The following is a 12,822-nucleotide window of genomic DNA, read 5'->3' on the forward strand; positions in this document are numbered from 1 at the left end:
GGAGATACCGACGAACAGTCCTAGGAAATGTTTCTTCAGAATGTCCTCGGAATCTTTAATTCTCGGTATTCCCTCGGAATTTTCTGAGGAAATTCCGAGGAAATTTTACTTTCCGACGAGAAATTTCTGACGATCATTCTCGTCGGTATGTCCTCGGAATACCATTATTCCGAGGACATACCGACGATATTTGTCGTCGGAATACCGGTGTTTTCTTGTAGTGCATATGGTAAGAGTCTAAGACACACATAAACAGAGGACTCATTGCATAGCACATAGTCTCACCAAATTGAACACAATTTAAATTGAGAAAAGTTACACCGAGCTGGTCGATGTAACCAGTGATATCATTACCTCGAGCTTCTCACGAAGACGTTTGTGAACTTCCATTTGTAGCCTTAGAACTTGTGTGATCTCAATGCTCCTAGTAAAGGAAGAGTGAAAAACTTTAACATATAAGTAAGTGACCATATAACAATCAAATTGCTAAACAAATACGAAGAAAATATTTCAGGTTTATTATGCAGTCAGATTTGATGTTTTCGATAGATGTCATCCTCTTCTCTTGAGGTTCTCCTGTGAAAGAAAGAAACACAATTATACAAAGATACTACTGCCAAGCTGATTAACAGCTTCAATGAACGCCTCATGAAGTTCATCAAAACCCAAACCATTAACCCTCAACACAAATCTATGATATAGTAACACCATTATGGAATCCCACAAGAAAAAACCTTATCGCCACCTGTCCCTTATGATCCCCATCTCTCTTTTGCCGTTTACACCTTCTGCGATTCTCCTCCCTAATGTGTTCTTATTTCATATATAAATATTCCTCTTGTGGCTCCTGCCTCTTTGTAGTTCCAACTGGTACATTTATGTTGCTTCATAAATTTTTTAGTAATCCATTTGGTCTCTGGTGTCCTCTCTTCTTGTTGTCCTTCCATAAGTTGACTCATCGAGACTTCTATTAATAGGAAAAAAAAGGCTCAGATTAGAACACGTCTTATATAATCAACATGAAAGAGATCATGAGTGTTTCAAGTGACTGATTGTTCACTACAGAAAATGTAGGTATTAATAGCATTAGATTATAGCGTTTATGACAGTGGTGCTATTGTATACCAACACTGGGGTTTTTAATAGCGTTTATAAATTTAAAACGCTATGTTTGGTATCGCGAAAAAATAAAAAAAATTAGTCGTGTTAATTTGCTAAATGTAGGTGTCTTACCATTGCAGACCCAAAACTAAACGCTATAGTAAATGTAAAATATCTCAAATTTTAGTCAAAAAATACTTTTAAGTTAATCTAGGCTTTATACACACAAAAAATATCAATTATCTTCTCTGTCGCATTACAAAAACAAAAAAAAAACAATTATCTCCTATGTTACACAAAAAATACTTTAACTTTTGACCAGGCTTTATCATTTTTTTAGAAATTATGTATTTTTTATATATGATCAATGAGAAATATTAAATATAACAAATAAATAAAACTGTGTTACAAGCCATCAAACATGCTAGATAAGCATGATATACACAATAAAATTAAATAATTAGATAACTAAACTTAGAACATAGATAAAACTAAAAATAAATACATTTGAAGTATATAGTTCTATATGATTTCGCGTAACAACCACCACCTTCGTACTCATTCAACAATTCATTTTCCACTACAGTCGTTCTCTTGACAGAGCTTCACTAATGGCCATCAAGCACGCCCATCTGGAGAAATAGGATGGTGATTGGTGATCGATCAAACATCACATATCTGAGCAGTGGTAATCAAGATAAAAAAAAAAGTATGTTAGTTCGATAGAGATAATGGGTTTGTAACATTAACAAAGTCGTACAAAATTTACTTACTGAACTTGGCAATCAAATAATCCATAAGATAAGTAGAAACATTAAAATGATAAATGATAAATGCATTTAAAAGAAACTCTACAACCTTTATATCTACAGAATCTATGTTCAATCCATATATATGTTTGCAGGTTCTACGTTATTCAAATGCAATTTGCTGTTAAGTTAATTCCATTAACATCTCTTATAGTAAGCTAATTCATATCAGTTAGCTCTTTACTAAAGGATAATGTGAAACGATAAAAACTGCAGTTGCACACATGACACACCAAAAAAAATCAACTTTCAAGTGCTCTGTTTAGAGTCCATTAACCTGGAGAGGAGACTTGGTAGATTCATCTTTGAGGATTAAGAAGAAGAAGCGTGTGTTGTTTCAGAAATCATGAGCAACTTTATCCTCTCTACACATGAAAATATAAAACCAAATTGATATTTATGCACAGAACAATATCAACATAATGTTGTTTACTAATCAAACCAATGGAAATATCTCATTACCAAAACAACACAAATCAAATACTTGAAGTTAGAGATTACAAGGAACTAAGGCATTTCACTTACATATAAAGGTTCACAATCGAGAGGCCTTTCTGGAATTCCACACTGGTCAACCCTACCACTGCTGCCTTCGCTGTACACTCCAAGAAAGACGTACGCCATGGTTAGCAACACAACCACTTTCGAAGATAGAGATAAACTCGAACAATCTCAAAAGAAACAACAGCATATTGACCAAAGAATAGTTCAAACGCGATCTTTGTTGCCGCAATCCGCTCTCACCCTCCTCGCCCACTCATTGGCTTGATATCCCCTGCATATATCATCACAATTTACCAAGAATAATAGTTCATATATAACAGCAGAATGAGTTTTTCACTGAGATATGTCAAACGAAATCAGATCAAACATTAAGATTATTGCTAATCTCTTAAAAGATGAGAAAATACTTACAGTGGAAGAGATGCTTAGAGGAAGTTTCAAAAGGCATAAACTCCAACACAACAGGAATCTGTGAGCGAAGGCAGACCAGACCCATCAATGGAAATGATCAAAGGAACCAAATTTATGAGAGCCAAGGAGATCGATCTGTGAAGCATTTAAGAGAGAAAATAAGCTGATGCCTTACGCCACCGACGCATACCTAAAGATGAATCCAAGGAAGACTCAGAGAAGACGACGGCGCCGGAGGCAATTGCGCTGGAAGGCCTGTATGATCAGCCTTCTTTCCTCTTTATCAGTTTGGTTATGTTGGCTCCATGAGATCAACCGATCTTGGTTCATGTCTTGGTCAAGGCACTGTGAAAGATGATGCTGTACAAAACTAAATATAACTCAAATTATCTTCTCCTTCATGAACACACTGCATAACCCAATATCCACAGCCACAGCCATCAGAAACAAACAATAATAATAATAATAGACAGAAGAATTTTCTATATACAAATGCTATCAAAAATCAAGTCATATAATCAATATAGAGCACAAAATATTGTATACTCCTACCTTTCCGTTTGATTTAGGCGTGATCTCTTTCTGTGGAAGTTTCCGATTTTGTCTGAATTTAGGTTTAGATGTAGTGATTTATATAGGTGGAGAACGAAGGAGAGGTGGAACGAAACCATCAAAGGGGGATTGAAGAGCATCATTGATTGATCAGGGGGGTCTGTTACGACTTCTACAGTAAATGGAGACGTAGAAGACGAAGTGGAAGAGTCGTATTGATAGATGCTTAGGAGATAGGTCTTTGGCCATGATTTAATTTTTGGAGATCACACGGAAGGTCCACTTACTCGACAAAGGTATTGTGACATGGCAAATTAATGTCTTCTGATTGGTTGATTATTTAATCTGACGTGGACTGGCTCTCCTTTAAGCATATTCTCCTTTTATTACTTGTTTGATTAGCAAATCATAGTAGAACCACTTAAAAAATTAGTTAATATTACATATAAATCTATTTTTTTTATTATAACAAATCTTTTAAGAAAGAATCTAACAAAATATTACTTAAAATTTTAAATATTTTTATAAAATAGCATATTAATTAATTTTGTAATTAGTAATATAATATTGCTATAAGTCAATGTTAAATAAAATTTTATTATAAAAAAAGAAAAAAAAATTATATACTATTTTTTATAAATTATATAAGTATATTTTGTATATAAACATAGAAGTGGTATATGAAAAAAATATTAAATAGGTAAACTAACAATATTTTTAAATTGTTTCATTTAAATAAATTATCAGTCATCATTAAAATGGGTTCAAATTCGTAAACTATATAATATTTTTATACAAACATAAATTTATTAACATATGTTAAACTTTTATATCTACAACTATATATTTTTATTTTATTTTGAAACTCTCAACAATATATTGTTTAAAATGTTTATATACAAAAATAAAATAGTATAAAAAAACAAATTGAAAATTCATGTCATCTTCCAAACTCAAAAATAATAGTGTAATTTTTCAAAATTTTCTTGATAAAATATAACATTTTGAAAATAAATATTCAAACTCAAAATGATGATATTTCAAATTTTACAAAAGATAAAATCATAGATAACAAAGAATAACTTTTTGAAACGCACCACGGAAAAAACTATATATGTTGTAAAAATTAAAGAAATCTAATATTTTTAAATCTTAATTAAAAATAAAAAGAAAACTTAATATCATAACATCCAAAAAATATCCTATATCAATAAATTCACTAAAATAATATGATACTAATATGTATAAAATCTACTAAAAATAATAGGGCTATATTATTTAAAAAAAATAGTGTTTTTACTTATAAATTCCGTAAAATACTAAAATAATGTATGTTAAAGTATTATTTTGAGAAATTTTCTAAAATACCATAAGTTGAGTACCACTTTAAAAAAATACCTCAATCAAATATATACTAACATTTGAGTTTAGGATTTAGTGATTATTGTTTAGGGTTTAATATGGGGTTGGGGTTGAGTTTATAAATGTTTAATAAATATTTATAAAACTTAGCTTAGTGTTATTTTATCACAAATTTAGGATATTTATTAAAATAGTCATTCATTAGTGGTAAATTTGAAAAGTGGTATCAAATTTGTGGTAGAATTGAAATTTCTCCAATTATTTTTAAACACAACATGTAAATATAAATTATTATAAACATAATATAAATAGATTAATTTTAAAAATGTATTCTAGCAAAATGTATAAATTAAAGGAAAAAACATATTTTGAAGGAGGTTATCTATCTGATTATTTCATATTGTTATTTTATTGTGCCTAACTCGAAAATATACTAGTAAATAATAAAGATTAATAACAAAATAAAATGTATTAAACAAATAATTATATATTTATAATGCCGAATAAGAAATATAAACAATAATATTATAGAGTTACACAATTTATAATACTAAAAAAGAAATTATATATTAAAACATTTGTAATAATATCAAATATATTTTGTAAAATGAAAAAATATTTGCACGGACGTGCGGGTTAAAATCTAGTTATTTGATTAAAAGAAGGATATAGAAATAAAATCATTGTCCACAACCTCTTCCAATCATCCCCATAGTGTGTAGGACCTTTAGGATTTAGAGTATGTTTTATCGTTGTTTTTTTATATATATGGGCTCGATATTATTCTTTATACAAGCGAATATTCTATGCGAACAATTACATGTTATAGAATTTATTTTGTTAAAATGTTAGTCACTAGTTAAGATATTAGTATATTTTATTTGGGTATGGATGTTAGCTATAAATCTTGACTTCTATGGTAGTAAATTTTTATCGTATGTTAGTAACTATATATGTTAAAAAAATATCAAATAGTTAAGATTTGATGTTAGATAAAATATCACAATATATTCTATAAATGTTAGTAACTAATACTTGTTAAAAAGATATCCAAAGTAGTTAAGATTTTATTAAATATTTTGTGTCAATATATACATATTTTTATAATAATATAGTATTGTAAAAATATATTGCGAAATGGTTCATTAATCATCAAGTACAATAGCCATTTTCTGATAACTATAGTCTATATTTCAGGTAAAGAAATTTGTAGTTTGGTTCACATCAACTCGTGATATGAGGTTTCAAAGAAAGTTGTTGAAGAAGCTATCTTCATGTTTGAGAAAGCATTGACACATTTGCTTCATGGATATTTTTGAATGTGCTTTCAAATATACTTGATCATTATGTATGTATTGATCTAAGTGTATTGCATGATTGAAAATATCTACTGAAAAAACGTATAGAGATTCTGAATCAAAATGTATATACATTAAAGTTGTAAATGTTTATTTAAAACTCTAGATTCTATTCAAATGTATGATAAATGTCTTGTTTGTGTGGAGGAAACATTTTTGAAAGATCTAAGTTTAAAAATGTATTACTGAAAAAATAAATAATGAATGTTTAAATATTATTAAATGGTTAAATTGAAAATGTATTGTATGATGATATTTATTAGGGATACCAATTTTATTTGGACTTTTACAACTTTAATGATAGTTCAAAAAGTAGTTGATAAAAAATTCTAAATTAATATAGTTGAGAAAGCATTGACACATTTGATATTTTTGAATGTGCTTTCAAATATACTTGATAATTATGTATGTGTTGATCTAAGTGTATTGCTTGATTGAAAACATCTGCTTACAAAAACGTATAGAGATTCTGAATAAAAATGTATAGACATTAAATTTGTTGAATAAGCAATCTTCGTGTTTGAAAAAGCATATATATTTTTGAATACTCTTTCAAATATACTTGATAGTTATGTATATATTGATCCAAGTGTATTGCTTGATTGAAAACATCTATTGAAAAAACGTATAGAGATTCTGAATGAAAATGTATAGACATTAAGTTTTAAATGTTTAGTGAAAACTTTATATTATATTCAAATGTGTAATAAATTCCTTTGTTTGTGTGGAGGAACCATTTTTAAACGATCTACGTTTAAAAATGTATTATTTAAAAAATAAATTATGAATGTTTAGATATTATTAAATGGTTAAATTGAAAATGTATTGTATGGGATTTATTAGAAGTACTCCCTCCGTTTCATTTTAATTGTCGTTTTAGGTTTATACACACGGATTAAGAAAACTTATGATTTTGTATATTTCCAAAACAAAAACGCAATTACCTATACACCTAACCATTTTTCAACCAATAGAAAAAGGAAGTGGGAAATCTTATTAATAAATTTTGCATTGAAACTCTAAAACAACACTTATTTTGAAACGAAAATTTTCCCCTACAACGACAATTAAATCGAAACGGAGGGAGTATCAATTTTATTTGGAGCTTTACCATTTTAATGATAGTTCAAAAAGCAGTGGATAAAAAAAAACTAAATTAATATAGTTTGAGAAAGCATTGACACATTTGCTCCATGGATATTTTTAATGTTCTTTCAAATACACTTGATAATATGCATGTATGTATTGATGTAAGTGTATTGCTTGATTGAAAACATCTATTGAAAAAACTTATAGGGATTTTGAATGAAGATGTATAAACATTAAAGTTGTAAGGGTTTATTGAAAACTCTAAATTCTGTGCAAATGTATAACAAATTCCTTGTTTATATGGAGGAACCATTTTGATAAATCTACGTTTAAAAATGTATTATTGAAAAAGTAAATAATAAATATTTAGAAATTATTAAATGGTTAAATTGAAAATGTATTGTATGAGATTTATTAGGGGTATCAATTTTATTTGGACCTTTACAACTTAATGATAGTCCAAAGAGTAGTCAATAAAAAAACTCTAAATTAATAAAGTTGATAGTTTACCAAAATAATTACCATTTAACAATAAGGTAATCAATGCAGCGTTCTTTACCAAAAAAAAATACTTTGTAAATTTCGATATTTCCAACGGTAATTTTTAGAAACAATGCAAAAGAGAAATTGACAATGTTTATTTGATAAATAAGTCTCCCACGATCAGCGCTCCTTCAAAATCCAACGTTATTGTTAATAGGGTTTTTTTTTTTGTTCAACTATGTTATTGTTAATGGTTAAAACGGAGACTTCAAGCTTAGCGACTCTTTCTTGCGCCTCAAGAACACATGAGAAGGAAGTAGAATTTTAAGGCGATAAAAAATACAAGGGAATGGTTCGACAACACAATGGTCACATGAATGGAAACACGTCCGAGGGTGAGATCAAGAATCAAAGTGCACATAGGTTTTTCGGAAGGAATTGACAGCAAGCGATACAGCTATACTCAAGTCTTACGTTTTTCAAGATTACCCCCAATGAAACGTTTGTACAATGCCTGAATTGTTGAGGAACAAACATAAAATCAATTACAGCTTATTCACTACAATTCTTGAGAGATTTTGATCATCTTTTATTTTTTGGGTAGATAGATAATTAGCTCTTGTTCTGAATCAAGAGTCTTCTCTTTATTTCACTGAAAGTGCCCAACTTCCAAATAATCTGACACTAAGACACCAGCAACATGATAAGAAACTTACGAGGGGATGATGAGTCACTCAAACGTCTGAGCCAAATCCGCCACCGCCCGGAGTAAGAATCTGTAGGATTTCACCGGCTTCCACGTGTACAGTATTCTTACCGCCAAGATAGATTCTCCGTTTGTCTTTAGTGATTAGATAGTTTGCTCCACGAGCTCCATTTTGTCCACCGTTCAATCCACGTGGCGAGTGAACTCGTCTCTCTGACAGAATACTAACCACAACAGGCTTTCTAAACTCTATCTCTCTCACCAATCCATCTCCTCCCTTGTGCAAGCCACTGCCTCCACTCTTCTCCCTCAATCCAAATCTATGCAACAGAACCGGGTACCTGAAAATAAGCCCTTTTGTTAGTCTTATAGCTAGTGCAAGTAGGTTCGGTTTAGATTAAAGAGGAAGTTTAAAGTACCTCTGCTCGAAGATCTCGGGATCAGTCATCCGCGTGTTCGTCATATGGCATTGGATTCCGCTTGTCCCGTCCCATGTCGGTCCAGCTCCACATCCTCCTCCAATGGTCTCGTAGTACCCAAATGTGTCATCTCCGAATGTGAGGTTGTTCATGCACCCTTGTGAACAAGCACAAGCCTTGAAAGCTGTTAGTACAACATCCGTAACTCTCTGAGATGTTAGAACGTTTCCTCCAACAACAGCCGCTTTCTCGCTTGGCGACAAAAACGAACCAGACGGTATACGGATCTCAACCGGAGCTAGGCAGCCTTGGTTTAGGGGAATGTCGACATTAACCAAACAACGGAGGCAGTAAATAACTGCTGCGGATGTAACTGCTTCAGGTGCGTTCCAATTACCGTATACTTCAGGGCTTGTGCCTGTAAAGTCGAAGAAGGCTTCTCCTCTGTCAGCATCGATTGTGAGTTTTAAGTGAATCACGGATCCGTCATCCATGTAATCCTCTTCTTCTATGGTCACAGTGTTACCAACTCTTGAAGTTGGTGTTTCCGAGGAAACTCTAACAGCGACAGATTTCAGCATTTCTCTCACTGCTTCTTCTGCGTTAAGCTGCACGTATTTCATGTAAGCCTGAACAGTTCCAAGGCCATATTGCTCAATCAGCTCTTTAATAAGAGCAATTCCTCTCTGGTTGGCAGCTATCTGAGCCTGAAGATCCGAGAGATTGTCCTGAATCCTTCTCGTTCCAGGAATCTTAGCTTTTGTTTCATCAGAAGAAGGGAACTGCAGAAGTTTGATGATTCCTTCTTCCTGGAAAACTCCTTTCTCAACGACTTTAAACGCTTTTATCGCAGCGCCTTCCTCCCAAATCGCCTTTGAGAAAGGAGGCATGCTTCCTGGAGTTATGCCTCCAACTTCTGCATGGTGACCTCTGCTCGCCACAAAGAACACAAGCTTGCCCTTGTCGAAAACAGGCGTGATAACGGTTATATCAGGCAAATGGCTACCACCGGCGCAAGGATGATTCGTCACCAAAACATCTCCTTCGTTCAGATTTTCACCCCAGTGTTTGAGCTGCCAGCGAACAGTACTCGACATGGCACCGAGATGAACTGGAACATGCGGAGCATTAGCAACTAGACCACCGTCAGGGCTAAACAAGGCACAAGAAAAATCCAACCTTTCCTTGATATTCGTCGATATGGAAGTACGTTGCAGGGTTCTTCCCATTTGCTCAGCAATACCCATGAACCTGTGATTAAAGATGGACAGTTGAACAACATCTGCAACATTCTCCGCAAGCTTCACACTGCTCACTGCAGCCTCTAACTCGATTCTAATGTTCCCGTACTTTGTTATTATGGATTTACACCGAGGCTCTACAATAACTGTACTATTGCCGTTCATGATGATCGCAGGGCCAGGAATCTCATGGCCAAATCCTAAATTCTCTAACCTGAACAACGGTGTGTCATGCCATCCGCCTTCAAAGTAAACCTTGTAGTGACTTTCAACCTTAGGAGCACCAGGTGCAGCTTCAACTGCCCGAGGTTTTAGTATACTAGTCACTCCAATTCCCCGAACTCGAACATCACATATAAGAAGACTTCTGTTCTGAAGTTTAAAGCCATACTCTTGTTCAAAGAGCTTGAGAAACTCAGCAGCATAATCAAATGTTGATCCTTCTCCAGTTTTCTTACCCTTCACCATGATCGCTGTATCAGTGCCGTCATATCTTATGTTCAAATATGTCTCAGTGGAGATATTCTCATCACTAAAGCCCTGCTCCTGAAGTTTCTCTTTCACTTCTCTCAGTAATAGAGTTTCCCTTCTAAAGACCTCCGAAAGAGACTCAGGGCCATAAACAGCTGAATATGGCTCTTGGGCATCTTCAATGACATCTGCCAAACCCATTCCGTAAGCACTCAAAATTCCACAGTATCTATGTACAAGAACTTCTTTCATGCCCAATGACCTAGCTATTGCACAAGCATGTTGCGGTCCAGCGCCTCCAAAGCACGCAAGTGCGTGGTTCTTTGTTTCGTGACCCTTCATCTCCGTCAATTGCCGTATGGGACGGCACATCGTCTCATTAGCAACACTCACAAACCCCATTGCTATTTCCTCCACGGTCATGTCCTTTGCAGATGGATCCTGGCTCTTTCTATACAAATTTATCTGTCCTGCAAGCTTCTCGAATGCTTCTCTTGTTGCTGCTACGTCTAAGGGCTCATCTTCGTTGGGACCAAATATGGATGGAAAATAATCAGGAATAACAAATCCCAAAACAAGGTTGGCATCAGTAACTGCTAAATCCCCTCCTTTCCGATAACAAACCGGACCTGGGTGAGCACCCACAGAATCAGGTCCAACCCGGAAAGCACCAAATTGAAACTTTAACTTGGACCCACCACCTGCAGCAACAGTGTTAATGTCAAGCTGTGGTGCTTGTATGATCGTTCCAGCAATCTGAGTTTCTATAACTTGCTCGTAACTTCCGTCATAGCGACTAACATCCGTTGATGTACCACCCATGTCAAATCCAATCAGTGGTTTTTCAGTTTCGAGACCAAAGAGTGTCTGCGAATAACCAACAACTCCTCCTGCTGGACCTGATAACACAGCCTTGTGCCCTGAGAACCTACTCTCTGGTGCTAGACCTCCATCAGATTGCATGAACAGAACATTCACTTTCCCGAGATCATCGTCAAACTTGGAGATGAAACCGGATAAGTACTCTTTGATCACAGGTGTTAGATAAGCATCCACGGTGGCAGTAAGACCCCGAGGAACAGCCCGGACCATCGGAGTCAAAGCAGAAGACAAAGAGACATGTCTAAAACCCATCTCTAACGCCAACTTCTCCACGGCCAACTCATGTTTGGGATACGTGTACGAATGCATCAGAACAACAGCCAAACAACTAATCCCTTTATCAAGCAGACCCTTAAGCAAGGGTTTCAAAGCTTCTTCGTCAAAGGGCTTGGCAACTCTAAGAAGCTCGCCAGACACTCCCTTAATCAAACCCTCCAAGGTATTATCATCTTTCTCAAAGGCAAGCTCAACTCTTTCATCAACCTCGATAACCTCTTCGTAAAGGTTGGAGGGTTTGGCCACAGTAAGATCAAAGATATCAGGGCGAGCTTGGTTACCTATCTGCAGCAAATCTTTAAACCCTTTTGTAACACACAAAGCTATCCTTTCACCTTTCCTCTCCAACAAAGCGTTTGTTGCCACGGTCGTACCCATCCTTATCCACTGAATCTTATCCGTTGGTATCTTAGACGCTCTTGGGATCTTCTTCCCCGTGTACTCTTCCAGTATCCTCCTGATTCCTTCCACCGGAGCGTCGTCGTAGTTGGCTGGATCCACCGATAAAAGCTTCAAAACACGACCATCCGAGTGACCTGGGATCTCGGCGTAAACATCAGTGAAAGTACCTCCTCTGTCTATACAAAACCTCAGCTTCCCTTCAACGACAGTACCCATCTCTGCATACATAATCGAATCTCAGATTGACACAAAGATCGATTTTAAGAGATCACAAGTTAGATCCATTAGATCGTAAGAAATCAATTAGATGATCGTGATCAGTGGTAGAGTAACAAATCCGTGAATCAAAATTCAGATATTGATGAATATACCTTTGGCCGGAGAGGAAGCTTGAAGAGCGAGTTTTAGCAGAGAGTCAACAGAGCTTAGTGGATAGATGAATGATGAAGGTGACGATGACGATGATCTGGAAGGATATGAAGGATCGCTCTGGTTTAATTTGCGTTTCTGGTTTGACTAAACCGTTTGTTTTTATTTGTTAGAACCTAACCGGATTACCAATTTTTAAATTCAGCCTCTCTTAAGCTATTTATAAAGCACAGGCTGAACAGGTGAAATCAATAAGAGAAAAGGACAAAAATAGCAAGTTTTTGTTCCCAGACTAATGATCAAGGTCAAAAGTCACAAAAATAGCATTTAATGTTTTATCAAAAGTCACAAACTTAGAATTTAGAGTTAAAGGATGGTGTTTAGGAT

The 12,822-nt window shown here is 34.4% G+C and overlaps 1 protein-coding gene and 1 long non-coding RNA gene across 3 annotated transcripts; both read right to left on the reverse strand.

The window, feature by feature from the left end:
• Window positions 1-1,438: 1,438 nt before the first annotated feature.
• Window positions 1,439-3,617, reverse strand: LOC106298571. 2 transcript variants are annotated; one of them, XR_001261499.1, is made up of 6 exons: window positions 3,378-3,617; window positions 3,016-3,234; window positions 2,826-2,883; window positions 2,436-2,685; window positions 2,188-2,275; window positions 1,439-1,779 (listed from the first exon to the last, which is right to left on the reverse strand). It is a non-coding gene; the product is annotated as an uncharacterized LOC106298571 (long non-coding RNA). The 2 variants fall into 2 exon arrangements; XR_001261500.1 differs by having other exon boundaries at window positions 2,822-2,883.
• Window positions 3,618-8,127: 4,510 nt separating this feature from the next.
• On the reverse strand, window positions 8,128-12,572 carry LOC106299942 (5-oxoprolinase). The gene is made up of 3 exons (XM_013735965.1): window positions 12,438-12,572; window positions 8,795-12,284; window positions 8,128-8,716 (listed from the first exon to the last, which is right to left on the reverse strand). The coding sequence occupies exons 2-3, from the start codon at window positions 12,280-12,282 to the stop codon at window positions 8,404-8,406; spliced, it is 3,801 nt and encodes a 1,266-aa protein (XP_013591419.1). The 5' UTR covers window positions 12,283-12,284; window positions 12,438-12,572; the 3' UTR covers window positions 8,128-8,403.
• Between the last annotated feature and the right edge of the window lie 250 nt (window positions 12,573-12,822).

This window comes from Brassica oleracea, chromosome C6 (assembly GCF_000695525.1).
Source record: "Brassica oleracea var. oleracea cultivar TO1000 chromosome C6, BOL, whole genome shotgun sequence".
NCBI classification, from domain to species: Eukaryota; Viridiplantae; Streptophyta; class Magnoliopsida; order Brassicales; family Brassicaceae; genus Brassica; species Brassica oleracea.